This window comes from Bactrocera dorsalis, chromosome 5 (assembly GCF_023373825.1).
Source record: "Bactrocera dorsalis isolate Fly_Bdor chromosome 5, ASM2337382v1, whole genome shotgun sequence".
Lineage (NCBI taxonomy): Eukaryota > Metazoa > Arthropoda > Insecta > Diptera > Tephritidae > Bactrocera > Bactrocera dorsalis.
The window spans coordinates 20,820,388-20,839,331 of record NC_064307.1 but is presented as its reverse complement, the minus strand read 5'-3'; the positions used below and the strand labels follow the sequence as shown (position 1 = coordinate 20,839,331).

Genomic DNA, 18,944 nt, shown 5'->3' with positions numbered 1-18,944 from the left:
AAAACCTTTGAAGCTTTTTTTCTTTAAATAAAGAAATGCGAAAAAATTTTAGAAATTAAATGATAATCAAAATGGGCAGAATTTGATTTGAGTATACTAGATTTATACATACAATCTCAAATTTTAAAAATCAGGTTAATTAATTCATGAATTTAGTTTCTTGCATTTTTTTAATTTGGTATTAATTGGTACCGAAATAATTTTATTTACTAGAAGATACAAGATCCCGGTGGCACTGTTGCTTCAAATTGAAGCCATTTGTCAGCAACCGGCGACCGAATATCGAATAGGAAGCAAAAAAGGCGTCGATTGCCTTATACTGTTGTAGAGAAGCCGTTGGCAAAAGGTGGGGTCTCTCCCATAATATGGTTCTCTGGTTCTAAGGCACCATAGTCAAGCCCATTATGTTCTATGGAGTCATTATGTGGTGAAGGACTCTAGAAAATACCGATACCTATATGCTGGCGAGAGAGTTGTGGGTGGAAAGAAGCCATTGAGAAGAGGAGCAGTGAGCTTCTTTACGGATGGGTCAAAACTCGGAGGAAGGTTGGTGGAGAGGTTTACTGTCAGAAGCTGTCAACTTCAGCTTCAGACTTCCTGACTATTACACTGTTTTCCAAGCCGAGGTTGCGGCCATTAAGGTAGCAGTCCATTTACTGTTCCAGAGTGCAGCCTCTTACGGAGAAGTGACCAACCACTCAGATAGCAGGTCGCCGATACTAGCTTTGAACTTATTAACAGTGCGTCAGGGTTGGTCAATGAGTGCTTAACCTCGTTACCAATAGCATACTGCCACTCTATTTAGTAGTATTTGGAAATAATACTAGTATTTAACACTCACCTGAGCCTCAATGCGCGCATTCGTTTCCGATATAAGCTGCTCGCGCACCAACATCAGCTGTGCCAATGCCTGGCGCGTTTGTATGGCCTGCTGCTCCAATTGATCCTTTAGTTTGGTGATCTCATGACTGGGCGACGACGGTGTAGTGGGTGATTTGTCTTCGTCAGCGGTCTAAAAATAAAGCGCATGAGAGTAATATACTTTTAATGATTTTGGTTGGATAATATATAAATAATAAACACGAGTTGGCTATTTATTATTCGAAGATGTTTCCTGTTCTACAGAACTATATTCATCATAACACAAATATTAGATAAGGAACTTGCGTGAGCTACAGAATGCCATTAATATCCCTGAATAAAATTTTTTTCATTTTCTTCTACGTGAAGCTTTTTGGTGGGTTTTAACACTTTCAATCAAAGCTCTCTACCCAGTAGAAACGTTTAATATTGTAGATAGCTAGAAAGGGATTATGATTTAAAAATTTAATTTTCTTCGAAAAATTGAAAGAACATTGAAAATTGTGAAAGCTTGGTCATCTGAACTCTCCAGTAATGATTTGACGTCAAACTACTCAACTTCAAACTGGTCAAACTGTAAACGAATTATCATCTGATAAAATTTCAACCCGACTGGTAAATAGTGCTCTCAGGACAAATTTATAAATTTTTTCGTAGATTGTGGAAATAGCTTTTTTTTTGTTCGTAGAAAGTTTAGTTTCAATACGTTATTATGACAAAAGTTTTTTTGGCCATTTTTACCATGTAAAAAAATGAACAAAGAGTTTGCTAGAAATTGCTATGGAAACACGGCTATGAAATCGTTCAAAATGTTACATAACTTGTTTCGGGGTTCTACTTTATCATGAATACGAGTATTTGAGTAGCACGAAGCTTTCAGCGAAGTTTGTAAAGCAACAGTGCTTGAGAATCATCGTGTTGGCATCAAAGATATCGCAGAGGATCTCAACATCTCTTGCAGATTATTGTGACATATTTTGGTTAATTTTTTGGTTATGAATCTTGTCAATACTAGACTCCAAAACCAGGAATTTTTTTTTTTTAAAAGACGTCGAGCAGAAGTTACAAAATAGCTGCATAACAACTTAGCTGAGATTCTATATTCATCATCAAAAGCATCATTACTAGTAACTCCTGAAGTTTGTTGCTGCTGTCTCTGCTCCAGCTGCTGGTGCTTGTGCTGTTGCCGACAGGAAGGAAGAAACAAAAAAGGAGGAGTGGGAGTCAGAAGAAGACAAATATATGGTTTTCGGTCTCGTTGACTAAACGGCTATACACTAAAGTGTGGGACTTAAGAATATAGAGTCAATATAAAGCAACCTTGTATTGACACAAAAGGAGCATATTTTGTAGGCGATAATAAAGAATTGTATTAAAATACTTGAAAATGTTGTTTTGACACAACTGCATGCATATATACATATGTACATACCTACATACAACTAAGCCAAACATGACTTTCACAAATATTAAAATAAACAATCGCCGTAGAGTGTGCGATGCGCTAATTATTTTTAATGTGCGCACACGATTATCAAAGTGTGGTTACGCCCACCAAAATCATGGGAGTAAATCAGTGCTAAACGAGCATTTCGCCTTTCTTGTTGCTATCACTTGAGCACTTTTCGTATGTGTTTAATGGCTGATTTATTTATTAGCGTTTTGGCTATTTGAAAACAGACAACCAAATTAATAATCAAAATCGATTTTAACGCAAGTAAACAAATAAGTAATGAAGAAAAATAAAAAAAATAACAAAAACAACAACATATACACGAAGACATCGATTTGTGCAACAAAATTTGATGGGCGAAAAGGCAATCTTTTGATGAATAATTTATCGCTAGCGTATTGCAAGCAACTACCCGCCCCTGGCGCTGGCGAAGAACTCCGCCAGCATTTGGGAATTTATAGTAAATGCGCCGTTAGACTATCTGCATATAATTCGCCGATTTCCACTTAGTTATGGAGGATATAAAAATTGCGAGGCGTTGAAATAAAAATTCCACACCAAATGGCGGCGGCGGCGGTCGCGTCGTTTGCGGCTAAATTCATCATAAAAATTTCAGCGTTTGCATTTGTTTGCCGGTCTGCGAATCCATCATTTTGCTGGACCGAAATACATACATGTGTATGTGTGCGTGTATATACTTATTGTTGCACTATGCATGAGTAGGCCAGCCGGTCGGCGTTGTGGCACTTTGTATCGCTGATTTTAGAATTTCGTGCTAATTTTGGCGCCGTCTGGTTGCAGGTTGGGGCAAAGAAAAAACAATTCGAAATTCGGACTAAAAATAAGTTAACATGTGTATGGTAAATACTTTGTGGCTTAAATGAAATGAAACAGACTTTTAATGGTAGTGTGATAATTGACGGAATGTTTGCTTACTTAGATGGAGCTATACATAAACATTAGGGCGGTTCAGTACAGGAAAATGTAAAATGCCTTAAAATTTCACCAAATAAAACCAAAAGTAAAATGATTTATACCTCTTATGCCTAGTATCAATACCTATATGATCTATAAATTTTGGTGATGATTTTCATTTTCAGAGAAAATACCTAAACTTTGACCTCCGTACAACACATCCCAGCAGTCTACAAGCCTATCAATATATTATACTAGTATATTTATCAGTCTTGTTACCTATTGAGAGTATTAGACTAAAATAATTCGACCATTTAAAATGTCTAATGCCCACCTTAATGCATATATGACTAATATTTGGCATATGATTTGAAAATATCGCATAAACACCAACTTATTTACGAGAGTCTGGAATTATTTGTGTACACCTATGTCTAACTAAACAACAGGTATTTATAAATTTTAGCACCAAAAATAATAATTATTCAATTTTTCGAAATTTTTATGTTTGTGGCTTCAGTAAGACATTAATGTTCTGAATCAGTTAATGTGTGAGAAAATTTTATCGCCTTGCTATGGTTACGTTGTAAACGATGTAATATAAAACAATAAAAATTAAAAACAGGGACCGGAAATAAGAGTTATTTTACAATTTTTAATAAAAAAAATCATACGTAAAGGAACATCGTAGAAAAGTTTTGTTTACACCATCATGATTTTTAGGTGAACTATATGCGAAATATTGTATGATTTTTAAATTTTGATTTTTATATATTTAGATCAAAAATAAAAGTTATTTTTGATTTTTATTTTTTTAGATCAAAAATAAAAGTTATTTTTGATTTTTATTTTTTTAGATCAAAAAATAAGAATTATTTTTGATTTTTATATTTTTAAATCAATAATAAAAATCAATTCAAAATTTGTGGCATAATATGTTTCTTAATTTCTGTTAAGCTTTAAAGTAAAACTAAGGTGTACGGTTATAATAACAGCAAAAAATAAATAAATAAAAATTTTGAATTGATTTTTATTTTTCCGATTGTTTTTATAAATACTAATTTTAAGAAATTATTATTTTTTATATTTTTTTTTTATAGATTTTTGATATATTTAAAATATTTTAACAGTGTTTAAACCTATCCTGAACTATTGTGCGATAGAATTGGAACTCGGTAAAAATTAGAAAATAGCTGAAAATATAGATTTAAGTTTCCAATGGCATACTTAGTATAATCAAGTTTTAAAATGGGAGAAGCATCGATAAAAAATATATATTAATCGAGGATCGTTAAGATAACAGTTTTTATGAAAAGAAGAAGAAGTGAAAAGAAGCTATAATAACATATTATAAGAAAGACATATTATAGTTCAAGGCAAGAAGTATATCTCAAAAATATAAATTATATTATGGTGTTGTTAATAAGTTAGCGACAGGGAAAACATATCGACTTTAAACCATGAACAAATTAAATTAATTTTTAAAAACCAAACTTATTTGACTGAAAATTTTTGGTTTTCGCCAAAAAAATGATGAAAAAATAAGATTATGAAGTGCTGATCAAATATGAGCAAAGATAGTAGCATAAGTTTTCAGGTCAAGTATAAAAAGTCAGTATTAAAACATCAGAAATTACAAACATCAGAAATTTTGAGTGTAAAAAATATAGTTTTTTTTATCGAAATTCCGAACATAAATTATCGATAACAAAAACTATCGACAACGAAAGTTATCGAAAACAAAAGTTATAGAATTAATTTTTTTATTGGAATAAATTATATAAATTATCGATAACAAAAATTATCGACAACAAAAGTTACCGATAACAAAATTTGTCGATTTTAAAATAGTGCTTAGAGACGTGGAAACATATTTATTATCGAAATAAATTATATAAATTATCAATAACAAAAATTATCGACAACAAAATTATCGATAACAAAATTTATCGATTTGAAAATAGTACTTATGCAGAGATGTAGTCTTCGGAGATAATTTGCCGTAAAAAGCATAATTTAAATTTTCATTGATATAAAGATTAGGTTACGTTAGATGGCTGATGTAGAGAGATTGCACGTGAGCTGCTTTGTGAAGGCATAGAAAAGAAGAACTCCTGTCTTCGAATTATTAATTAGCAAAACGCTGAGTAACCAATACAAATTTGCACAGACATTTAATTTCTATTCTTGCAAGTTCGGTAGAAAGTCTGAAGGTATGCGCTTCCAAGTATACATGGTATTTCGTTGCGATTTTTCCATTAAATCATTGAAATACATATGTATGTATATACCTTTGTATATGTATAACTATGTATTAAGAATCATACAGTATCCGGAACCAATGTGTTTGTTATTTAGTTAGCTCAGTGGAGTTATTGACGAAAGTATCAACAATTTTTCAACTTTCGTTCATATGAGAGCTTTGGCGTATTTGCAATGTTTAAACTTACAGTTGGGCTCGGTTTTTATTATTTTATGAAATAACTTATAAATAAATTATCGACTTTGTTAAATGGCAAAACTTGCAATGCACAATTAAAAAAGATTTATTGTTCTGACAAAGACAAACTCAACAAGGGATATATTTATAATATATATACAGACGAATAAGCGGCTTTGAAATCACTAAAGACGCCAAGAGTTTCGGCAAAGATATAATCTAATATTATTTTTCACTATTAAATTGCAACGGACTCCAGGACAAAGTGATTAACTAGCCAGTGTAGGCACTACCTTACAATTAGACTCCAGAAAATATGGAATTTACATATCTCTGGCTACTTATAAATATGTAAGCGACAAGCATGTTGTAAATATAGCTGAGTCTCTGTGGAGTCAATAGAGACTTGCAGTGAGCCGCACAAGCTGACTATTAAGATTTAAAAGGAATGGCATAATAATTCTAGTAGAAGTGCTAACATGTCACTGTCTAACCGGCAGACGAACAAGAAGGGCTAGAAACTCCATACACTGTCCATTGTACAAGTTGTCAAAAGGCGGAAGAAGAAATGCGAAGCAAATATTTGTATAGAAAAAGAATGGCAACTATCTATCAAATGTTTCTTGATGTGGTCTCGGAGATTGCACAAATAAACATTTTGGTACTGATGAACTGTATCAGAAGCACTGGGTGGTTCAGAGAGGAGACAGATAGAGTGAGCGGATTTTAATGTCTTTAGTATCACAATGAGCCACCTAAAGGCCTAAGTGCCTCGTCAGATATTCACTCTATCTACGTACCTGCCATATACGGCCAAGTGTTAAGAAGAACATAAAGAACGAATAAAAGACTTTACTGCTAAAAATATTTTAAACTTAAAGTCGTAGCGAAGTAGAAAATACACTTGATTATTTTTTAGAGAAACTAGTTCAATATCTTAAAAACTGTTTACTTGGAGCAAAACTAACTTTTTGACCCACACCTTTAAACTCACCACAAAAGAGGTGTGTGACTTGGCTAAATTAGTGTTTTAAACATTTTAACATAAGAGACCGCGTCTATAGTCTTATGACCTTAACACTATTATTGAAAAACTTACCAACAAACTGGGTGACTTGCGCATATTCGAACTGGTGTGTGGCACCAATTCCAGATGGTTCGGTCTTTGCGGTGGCTTTATGTCCGTCACAGCGGTCAGCGGCTCTGAAATGATAAATATTATTCAATTTAAAAGCGATCTACTCATACATACATATATAGGCAATGAAGGGCAAAGTCGTAAATTAAAGGTAAATATAAATATTTACAATAATAATTATTATTTTTTTTTATTAAAAATTGCAACATGTGGTGCCACAATTCAATGTTATTTAAAAATAAGCTATATCTAGATATATTTTTTGTTTTGATTTACCATATATACGTTTATATTCATATACACAATCGTGGCATGAGCTCACCTGCGGGCAAACCATTTGGAAATTTTCAATTTCGAAACAATTAGTTAATTATTGTAAGTATGGCAAGGTCTTAAGTTCCGCGCCATTAAAAGTTAATAGCCATTTTATAGGCGCCAAGAGAATGATCTAAAAACTATAGTTCTATGATTTACATGTAAATAAGTTTACGATATTCAAAGTAGTAAAAACCATTTGGTCTTATTGATTTGAGTAAAATTCCGTTCGGGCACGTAGGCTTCAGTGTAAATATATATGCATGTGTGCTCGGAGGTGTGTTAGCGGCAACTGGCTGCTCTGTCTAGGAGCCAGCTGCTCAGGGTACCTTAGTGTGCGTCGCCTGCCAGGAGGCGGTTAAGCAAATATATCAATATATATTTATGCGCATATTTTTACGAAAATAATTATATATACTTTATATAAGGTGTGAAAATCCCTGCGATTAGGCCAATTCTCGGGAAGCTCACCTTTAAGTCATTTAAATGATTGCTATACAAATTGCTTCTAATTTTTATTCTTAACTGGATTTTAATTTGTTATTGTTATTAGCCTTTTAGCTCACATCAAGTGCAAAATTTATTTCGCGTTTAGTAGATACATACTTATGTATATATATACACGCACGACTCTTATATGTTTGTAGATGTTCCATTTAATTCCCTCGTGTATACGTATTAATCTATTTCAAACTCTTATTTATTGGAGTGTGAAAATCGCGCGGCTAAAAATGCCGACTGTTGATGTAAATTTTTGCACGCCGCACTGACATACATATATACAAACATATATCTAATTGTACTTGCAGTCAGGTGGGAAATATTTTCATTTTATTTTTTATGGAATGCGCATATTTTAATATCGAGATGATGTCAGAAATATTTGAAATTTCCAAAGTTATCGAAAGAGCTGTGCTCGACTGTCCCACCACACCAATTCAAAGCTTAAGGTATGAAATTACAGAAAAAAAAACAAAAATTATTATTTTTTCTTTCAATAGATTATACCTTTGTAAATTACAACTTGAAATTTTAAATAGATATCTCAAATATTAGGTCTTCAACCTTTGCTTCCGCTCAGTTTTTTTTAATTGTAAATTTAAGGCTTTATTGAATAAAAACGGTTACAAAAATGTTACCATTTGTAAAATATTAGCCGTCGCTAGCTACTACTTTCTGGCAGAGCAATTTTTTAGCGTAGTCGGAATCAGTGACGAAAGAACTTTTGTCATCTTTCGGAGTCGAGGTCCAAGTATCAATCCAATTTTAATGTTTTCTTCATAACATTTGACTGTGTAGTGCTCGTTAGCTAGATCCGTGTGCCAAAATCGATCGGAACAAGTTTTGCTTTTTAGTCCCAGATGGAGCAACGTCTGGAGAATACAGCGGGTGGGGTAAGATCTCACATTTCAGCGTCTCCAAATATTTTTTGACCACCTTTGCGACGTGAGGCCGAGCATTGTCACGCTGGAGAATGACTTTATCGTGTCTTTCCTCGTACTGTGGCCGTTTTTCTTTTAGTGCTCGGTGACTCAAACGCATCAATTACGTTCGGTATCGATCTCCTGTGATGGTTTCACTTGGCTTTAGCAATCATAATATATCACCCCCAGCTGGTCCCACCAAATTCAAAGCATGACCTTGACCCGTGAAAATCGATTCGGTTTTGCCGTCGACGTGGAGGCACATCCAGGCTTTTATGACCTTCTTTGCTTACTAGATTTAGTATCGTAGTGGACCCATTTTTCGTCGCCAGTTACAATGCGATGTAAAAAACGTATTTTCTTAAAGTGCCTTTGAAGCAGCTTTCGTTCCTATGCAAAGAAGCGCCGTTTACTAATTACTATTTTAAAGTTTCAAGGCATAAGGAAACCAGTTTCCTTGTTTTCTGAATCATCCCCATGGAAACAAATCTGAAAATTCGGCATTTTGTAGAGGTACATTTTCTTAACGATTAGAAAACCTGTCCTCTTGGTTTTCAAACGCATCTTGTTGTCAGGTAATGCTTCCAATTCAGCATCTTCGAAAATTTTCTCCCTTCAACCAACATGCCGGTCTTCGACTTCATAATCACCATTCTTAAAACGTTGAAACCATTCGCGACCTGTTCTTTCACTTAAGACAGCCCGACAGCTGCTTTATATGGAACATTTTTTACTTATCGGTCAAGATTTCCTTTTTTTTGGTTTTGATATTTTCGACGTCTATTTTCATTAATATTTTCATGGTTCAAAAGGCAAGGCAGTTGAAGTTTATAGCGATGCGACAAAATTATCGACAAATAAATGATAGGCACTATCGGAAGTCGAAGGGAGAACTTTGCGAGCTTAACATTGAACATGCCCATTTGAGAAACGAAATGCCGGAATATCAGTGAAAGTGTCTTTAGTTTATTTTATAAGATTGATAAACTATTTACCACAATTCCTACATAGTCTGCATCAATCTAGCTTGCATTTAAACAAACATTTAGAACTAACTATATTTCCTTCATCAATATTATGTCAAGATAAATTAGCACATTCCATAGATCTAATCATCAGCGGATTGAAAACTAAATTAAACAATTATTTTTAAAATTTATTACAAATGGCTTGCCACTAACTAAAATTTGGTGTAAAGTGATGTTTTCAATTCGATTTTGCTCTTTCCTACTTATTGAAATTTGTTTATCCTTATGATTATTGAAAAACAAAAATTCAACAATCATTTTATAAATATGTAGAGTGTGTAGATCATAAATTAGCATTTTGAAGATTTGTTGGATTGTATGTGTATATATTCCAGACGGATTTGCTAATAAACAAAAAGTAAAATATGGCCGTTTCCATCAATTTCAAACTTTGAAGTAGATGACATTTTTATTGATGGGAGTGAAGTAGTGCTTTAATTCATCAGTCAATACTGACCAATTACTCTTAATAATCATTAGTCTTTAAGATTGGCAGGAGATTGACTGCAATGATTGACAGTTAGTTTAGAAATTAATGATTCTCATTTAAAACTAGATTCGTGAGATGTCATAGAAAATATTTATTTCAAATCGGTTTGTGAAAAGAAATTTATTACGGGAAAACGGCTTCCACCAAAAAGAAATTTTTTACTTATTAAAATAGTAAACAAATTTGAGTGCGCTATTAGTATACTTGGTACCCGTTTTTGGAAAATTTTTCAAAACGTCTCTCAGTCTATGATTGTAAGTTTTGTTTAAGGAGATTTGAGCATTTAAGAGTTTCAGAAACACGATTTTTGGACATAAATTGAATATATATAGGGGTGATCCAAGTAATGGTACTTCAATATCGACAGATCACGCGTGAGTCCAGTACGCAGTGAGCAAACATAGCAGCCGTAGCTGAGAGTGTACACGAAAACCGTAGAGAGTCGATTCGGCGCCGTTCGCAGTAACTTGGACTGATGTATGGAACGACGACGATGATCCGGCATTTTCGAGCCAAATTTTGTTGAGCGATGGGGGCCAATGAATTTATTGAAAGAACACTTGGGTGAGCTGATATTTCACGTCTTGGGCCGGTCGATTGATCACCAAGATCGTGTGATATCACACCGTTAGCTTTTCTTTGTGGGGATATGTAAAGTCTAAAGTTCATGCGGACACTCCCGCTTTGATTCAGATCTTGGACAATACAGCGATCATTGGAGCCTTTATTATTGATAAAAAGCACCGTGGGTCTTAACATCTGCTCCAGCTACTCTCTAACGCTTGGGATTGGAATACAATGCTAAAATCATAGAAAAATATTATTTTAATTGGATTGGAAGGCACTCGACTAAAGAAATATTGTAAGATCCAATATAATGAATAAAACAATATCTCGAATGCTTTGGAACTAACCCAAACATAATCTTTTAAAATATTATCTTACATCTTTCCAAGTCACAACCAAAACAGGTAGTATAGTAAATACCAAGTTCTTGTGTCTCCTAACTAACTCAAAATATAAAACACAATATTTTCATTTCATATTTTTATGTTTGTCAAAATATGAATTTAGAAATTGCGAAAACGCACGTAAAGGCCGGTCATTCCACTATGACATCATCCAGTGTGGTGGGTTCAACGACAACGCCTAACGGCAAACACAATAACTGTGAACTTTGTCGAAGGCAAAAAAGAACTATGCGAGTCCTTGCTAAGGTCATGCGTGCTGTCTTCAAAACGTCAATAAAAATAATTAATTTTTAATGACTTGCGGCTCAAAGCGAAGAAGCGTTGCGAAAAGTGGAAATTATAAAAAATTAGATTTGCAAAACATTGCCTGTTGACAACAGCTGTGATTGCTCCAATTTCTTTCTGCTTCTTCTTCTTCATATTCGCCTCTGTTTGGAATTTGCTAACAAGCTCGTAAAATACCGTTTCATTAGCTGCTGGCGACAGTCAGCACGTCAACACCAGTGGAAAATCGAAAATAGAAATTGTCGAAATTTTGTATGACCAATGAAATGAAGCTGGCGTGTCAATTATTTGCCAAAAAAGATGAGCTCACTTTGCATTAGTTATGACGTGGCAGCGCAATTGTGGCCGGTGTGTGTATATATTTTTGATTGGTTGTGTATTTGATTGAGGGTATTTGTGATATTTTTGTTATACTCAAGTGAGATTTCGAAAATAAATACATATATGTACATATTTTGGAAATTTTATGGCTTGAAAAGTTTTTTCGTTAAAAAAAAAAATTTATATGTATGTATAATTTTATAAAGTATACTTTAATAAACTTATTTTTTTTATTTATTTTTTTTCAAAAACTTTTTTCTTTCGCATAAAAATATAAATTTTATACCAAATACATAAAAGTATAATTTCATAAAAATAATTCAATGACATATTTTTTTAATTTTAATTCAAATATAATATATAAAAATTTGATTAAATTTTTTTTTCTTTTTGAAAGATATATGTTATTAATAAATTTTTATTAAATACGTTATAATTTTATAAAACAATAAAACATATTTTAAAATACAATATTTAAATTTAAAAATTCAACATTTTTTTTTAATTTTAAATAAAATATTTTCTTTTTAATTTTTTTATAATTTTGTTGTCCTTTGTAAAATTTTTATTTTATTTTACCTTTTAATTTTATTTATTTTTATCTCTGAGAACTTTAAAAATATATGTAATATGTATCTATCGTATATAGAATTTTGTAATATTTTTTTTCAAAACATATTTTATCTTGCAAAAAAATGTTTTTAGTATTTTACTTTTTATGTTAACTATGTAGCAAATTTCAATTTTTTAAATTTTAAATATTTTTTAAAAGTTTTTTATTTGAAAGAAATATATTTTGTTTCTTTTTTTTATAATTATAATATATTTTTGTCTCTGAATATTAAAAATATGTATAATTTTATAAAAAAAATATAAAAAAAAAATGTTTAGAAACTCTTAAAAAACTTTTTATAAAAAAAAAAATATTTTACTTCCTTTTTTAATTTTTACATTAAATACATACGTAATTAAAACAAAAAAATATTATAAAAAATATAAAATCTTTTTTCAATTTAAAATAAAATATTTTTTTTTTTGTAATTGTTTCCAAATTTTGTTGCCTTGTATAAAACATTTTTATTTTTTTTTTGCATTTTTTTGCTACTTTTTTTAAGTTTTACATAGACACATACGTAATTTTATAAAAAATAAAACATTTGAACTATAAAATATTTTTTTGAATTTAAAATAATTTGTTTTTTTATTTTTTTCATTTTCTTTCCTTGAAAAAAATATTTTATTAAATTTTTTAATTTATATATTTTTTTTAATTTTACCAACAAAGAAATATATTAAATTATTTATTTTTATTACTTTTTACATTACTATGAACTCATGCCGGTGACTAATTTTGCTTTTCCTTATACTCAAAATAATATAAAATACATTTAATATATACATATGTACTCGTATATCGACACTCGCATAAGCACAAATATTCTCACATACACTCGCCACACACACACACTCCCTCCTGCATTCTGCATGGAATTGCCATCAAAAAATGCGACATATTTCACAGTTATGATATTCGTCGGAATGTTTTTTTTATTTATCAAGACATTACTTGTGCCAAAAAAGTGAATTTATGCGCGTGAAACGCTTTCTCTGTGCATTGTCTGTCTGCTTATCTGTCAACCCGCCGGCTAAAAATAAGCGCATCACTCGTTGTATGGGGGTCCAATGTGTCGCCGCTCGGCGGCAATGTGTGAGCTCATGTGGCATTAAATGTCGATGATGGAGTCAAACGATGTCGAAGTGATGTGAGATGTGTTGTGATGGTGATGCTATGGTTGTGAGGTTCGCTTTTTTTATTGATGTGCTGCCCAAGGCGCTTTGCCAAAGTGGCATTAGCGCTATACAGTTCCAAATTTTTGTCGAATTTTATATTCATATTCTTGTTGTATTTTTTACAGTAAATATGATTTGTTGTAGCAGAAACTTGATGTCAAACATAAAAAAAATTAAGAAAAATACAAAAACAAGCTTTTTTCAGCTGATGACGTCAAACGGACACCGCAAATGTCGCCATCAGCTGTGCGGACCGTGAAGAAATTGTGCAACTTGCTGTCGAAAAAATTTTCAATGCCTTTTGACAAATCATTTAGAGCATCTTTCTTTTGTGACTAACGCGAGCCACTGCTGTGTATGATAAGGGTATACTTTCGACTCTTTGTGCATCTGACTTGCAGATTTTGCTGGCCTAAACAATAATAAACAATAATACAAATATTTGTCTCTATTACCCTATCCACTGAGATGCCCAGAACTCTTAAGTAGGGATCAAAAAGACTGTCGAATATCTATAGAGTGCCAAGAGCCTGCCAAAAATTAATTGAGCTTGCCGATATCTAGTCCAGCCGCAAAAGTATGGCTACCAAGATGCTCCAACCTTAGTCTGGACAAAAACTGGAGAGTAAAGGAGAAAAGGTCTAGCTGTTTCCACCTTATCTTCCTCCTTGCAGCTTTGACAAGTTGCGTTCAACAAAACATTTAACCTCATCGCTTGAGTACCAAAGGCACAGTGTTCAGTTAGGACCGATTAATTTTTTCCAAGTGAAGCTTTCTAAATCAGTCTGGGAAATTCTTTAGTTATAAATAAATCTTAAAATAGAAGTCATAAGAAAAGCGGTAGCAACTAGAACTTGTTGACTAAGCCAAGATATAGAGAGTTATCACCAAGAAAAGGTCAGGAAGTACGAGCAATAAAGAATTTATCTTTTCTGTTAAGATAAAAGGTTGAGATCAGCTGATTGTAGTTCCGAATACGAACGAATAAATGTTCGGATAAATCCTAACACTAAATAACAACATTGTCTGCGAGAAGCCTTTTGTTTTAGTGAAAATATGGTCTTTAAAAAATTCGTTCGAAGAAATAATTTTTGCAGATCTCTGATAAGCGGAAGTAAATTGAAACCTAGTGGTTTTAGAAAAGTACTACACAAAGCTGACAAAAGATCTATGAAATATTTTAATTTTTTTTTAATAAATTTTAAGCTTTATTTGTATGAAACACGTCTTAAAGACACCAGTTTGCTAAAAATGTATAAGTAATAATACTGTAGGCAAAAAATAGTAAGACTTTGATTCTTCGTGAGTTTTTGGCAAATTTTCAACCAATGCTGAGCCGCAACCACCGGATTCGGCTGATTCAGCTCCGTGTGACTTCTGGCTATTCAGCAAACTTAAACGATCGCATCAGAGAAACCGTTTCTAGTCAATTGAAGACATTAAACGAGAAGCGCTACGCGCATTGAAGGCTCTTCCGGAAATTTACTTTGAAAACTGCTTTGAGGATTGGAAAAAACGTTGGTAGAAGTGTATTGGGGCCAAGGGGGATTACTTTGAGGTGGACGATAAAGAATGAAGAATGAATAAAGATTTTTAAAATTATGAAAAAAGTGTTACTATTTTTTGTTCATCTTAGTATTTTTCCACCATATCGAAAAATCATCTGAATTGATTTTACACTATTATAATTGAAAATTTTTTTTGGTAATTTAAGAATACAAATTTTGAATAATTTCATAAATGGGAAATGCATACATATATACATATGTACCGTGTTTAAAACCACTCATGATATTCATTACTGTGACTTACCTTTCTTATCCAGCTCGTCATCTGTCAGCTGTTGTACCGAAATGCGTTCTACATCGAGTAACTCGGATGAGACATCCGAGCGTTCGTCGTTGTGATCCAAGGAATTCTTATGAAGATTAAATTTGTGACATACTTCAAAGGCTTGACCGACGGTGCGTACAATACGCATCGCTTGTGACTGGAAATAAAAGAGGAAGAAAGGAAGAGTGTTAGAAAAATATAGAAAACAAAATTTGGGCTTAAAATTTAAAGGAAATAGAGGTTTCTTTCAAGTTAGCACAAAGACAAATTTTATTTTAAATGAATTGAACTTTTCTAAACTTTTTTCTTTTACTTGTTATCACCACACGCTAGGTGGTGCTGATTTCAACATATATACAAATCCCGGAAAAACAAGAATTTCGTTAGTTTGTATAAAATTAGGTTATTTCTTGAAACACTCAACAGTCTCATCTACTTAACAAACAATTACCGACATTTTGCGAAACTCTAATTGAAATTTCCTAATCAAAGTAGCACACGCAAGCATTACAATTATCATCTACGATCTATCGCGTAAGCGTGCCTCACCTCAAAGTCCATTGTTAAATTCGCATTATCCACAAAACAGCAGCCCGCCGCATCCAGCGCAATATTATTAAACTGAGCAGCGTAATTGCGGTTATCAGGTAATGGCATTAAAGCAGCGCTGCTGCTGCTGGCGCTCAAATTATCACAGCTCACTTTATGCGCGCTCGTATTTGTAATAATACCATCGTCTATAGTGAGCCGATTACTTGACTCTTTGCCAACCGGAGATGTCTCGGCGCCATCAGCGTTAGCGCTTTCCGGACGCTGTAGCGGCGAGCTGCGTCGCCGCACACGCGGTTTATCCGCCACCGGTTCGCGGAAGGAGAGCTTCTTACGCGGTTTCTCGCCGCGCGGTTGTTCACCGCTTGGCGCGTTAGTGCTACCCGCGCCACTACCGCTACCACCGCCACTCGCCATGCTGCTACTGCTGCTGCAATTGCCTAACTGCGCATTGTCATAGCCGGTGAAGGATTTGCGACGCTGTAATTGCACACGCTGCTCACCGCGCTGATAGAGTTGATGATGGCGCCGACGATTTTCCGGACTCAGATGGTGTGAAGCATCCTCATCATAAGCGGCGCCACCACCATTTCCGTTGCCATTAGAATTTGCGCTTTCGCTGGCCAGACTCATTAGCGCCGGTGAAGTGTTTTGTCGCTGCAATATGCCGCGTTTACTATTATCGCCAGCAGCCGCGTAGCTGTCATTGACCGACCGCGATTGCTGATAATTGCGCGCGTGCGGTTGTTCATACTCGACGCCATTGTATTCGCTCTGATTGTGATACTGATTATGATTGAGCATTTGTGCGGATGTAGATCGGCGATGCGGTAACGGTGTGCCGTCCGGTGTCAATTTCTTGAACTTCAGGCGCGCCCTCAACACACTTTCACTGCGTTCGCTGCGGTCACGCCCGCGTTCACGGTCCCTTTCACGTTCGCGCTCACGCGCTTGCTGTTGTGGATGGTGTTGCTGCTGATATTGTTGATACTGCTGCAGCTGTTGTTGTTGCTGCTGCTGCTGCTGATGTTCCTTCTCCGCTGGATGGCTCGACACTTTGCGCTTTGTTTTACTCATGACCGGCAGCTCCTTCTTTATCAGATACACAATGTCCTCGTCATTGAAGAGTATGTGACGCGCGGGTGCATGCGCCGCAGTAGTCGCGTTGCCACCGCTGCTCGAAGGCATGCAATGTAACTGCTCGTCGCTTGCGCGCTGCTCTTTATGCGCTTGCCGCCGTCCGTTGCCCTCACTTTCATCCGTCTCATCCACATAGCGGTAATCGCCGGCCTGTTCGTCGTCGCACAGCTCGTCGTTCGCTTGGCGGTAGGCTTCCTTGGCGCGCATTATATTCTCAATAAATGTGTCGTCCATAAAATGTTTGCGTCCGTTCTTCTGCTGCCCCGCGCTAAGCTCATTCTCAACGGTGTTGATGAGTTCGTGTATGTCCAGACTCTTATTGCGCGCCACCACTTGCTTGGGTTTAAGGCGTTGATTGGATTTTTTCAGCGCCAGCTCCGGCGCGCCTTTCTCTTTGTTCAACTTATCACCGCCGAGTATGTCGCGTATGAGTCCGCCGCCGCTGCGAAAGATATTTCGGTGATAGTGTACGCCCGCGTCCTTATCGGCGCCCGCATTCGTGTTGTTGCCTGTGCTGTTGCTGTTTGTGTTGCCGCCAGCGCTGCTGTTTGTTGACTTTGCGTTCGTTGACGTCGCGTTGGTTTTTTGTTGTTGTTTTAGTGGTTGTTGTTGTTGTGTTTGTGTTTGCGTTTGCGTTTTATCGCCCGCCTTTTTGCCACGTCCCCAAGGCAGAAAATCAAACGCTTTCGTGATGGGGCTACGCGCGCACACGGGCGTTTCGGTCACGCTGCGGTTGCGCCATAAGCCGCGCTTTAATGAGGACGTGCCCGTAGCTGGCGCCATTGCGCTCGGTCCACCAATGGCTAAAGGCTTGGTGGCGGCGTCGTGCTTCATCATTTCCCGCTCGTTAAGGACCGCCAGTTCGCAGCAATTAGCTTTGTGTGCAAAGGTTTTCAGCGGCGCGTGGCCACGTGCGCTTGCCAAACTAACAGACGCGTAAGTTTTCACCTTGATTTGTTACACAGCGTATTAATTGTTGCTTTCTATTTTGCTTAATTGTCAATTTGTCATAAAATTTCTGTTTGTTATTTATTTATTTCGCTTTGGCGCTCGCGGAAAATGAGCCACCTGTTGTGGGGTAACTTGCGTTTGCCGCTTGGAGGCCGTCGCTTTCTACGCGATTATTCGCAAGTGGCATTCACACACACAAACACGCACTTGTAGAAAAAAATTATTTGTGTTGTGTTAAATAAGTTATTAATATTTCAATGGCATTTTGGCAGTTTGTTCGCCCACTTAAATGAGCAAGGGGAAAAAGTGCCGCTAGTCGCTGAAAGCCAACGGCATCTTTGCGGAGTTTATTCACTTTTTATTTGTTTCTTTTTTCCTTTTTTATTATTTTTTGTGAATTCTTTCCTCACTCACTATGTTTTTTATAATATTTTTGTATTTCGCGAAAAGTTTATTTTGATTTTGAATTTCTGCGAATTTTCACTTTGCTCGTTGTTGTGGAAATATTTGAAATGCCTGCAAATCATCGTTACTATAATAATGAACACACACACATGTATATGCTATGCATATTCATACGTATATTTCATGGAAAAAATATATAAAAAAAACATTTTTTTAAATCCAAAGAGTTTGTATCACTTTAGCCTTATACTTTGTGGCGTTTGGGTATTTCGCGCTCATAACCGTAAATCTATTTTCTACAAGAAACACACGCGTTTATTGTTGTATTATTTTTGTTTAATACTTTTTAAATATTTTTATTGATTGCATGTGCGTGAATGGTTTTTAAATGTGCGAATTTTGGTTTGCAATTTTCATTTCATGATATTTTATTTATTTAACGTTTAATTTTCATTGATTTTTATACGTAAATTAAAATCAAATAATTGAAAAATTATAACAGACGAATTTTCAATGGAATTAGATACAACTGTCAGCGTATTGCTGAATGACCCTCCAAAGCAATTAAACTTTCACTCGAGCTAACAAGGTTGCTTGAATAAACATAAACAAAATATTTCATATTTCAAATTTT

At 34.7% G+C, this 18,944-nt stretch overlaps 1 protein-coding gene across 10 annotated transcripts in view; it reads right to left on the bottom strand.

Moving 5' to 3' along the window:
• The window catches only part of LOC105230055 (capon-like protein), a 309,021-nt gene that overhangs the window by 10,147 nt on the left and 279,930 nt on the right, over positions 1-18,944 (bottom strand). For 6 of the 10 annotated variants that reach the window (XM_049457479.1, XM_049457473.1, XM_049457474.1 and 3 more), the window contains exons 2-5: positions 15,815-18,421; positions 15,245-15,422; positions 6,769-6,872; positions 842-1,012 (exon numbers count right to left, since the gene is read on the bottom strand). In XM_049457479.1, the coding sequence (XP_049313436.1) occupies positions 842-1,012; positions 6,769-6,872; positions 15,245-15,422; positions 15,815-17,791 (2,430 nt within the window). In that variant the 5' untranslated portion in view covers positions 17,792-18,421. Of the gene's footprint in view, positions 1-841; positions 1,013-6,768; positions 6,873-15,244; positions 15,423-15,814; positions 18,438-18,944 lie in introns of all 10 variants that reach the window. The other 4 variants (XM_049457483.1, XM_049457482.1, XM_049457480.1 and 1 more) reach the window with 2 other exon arrangements.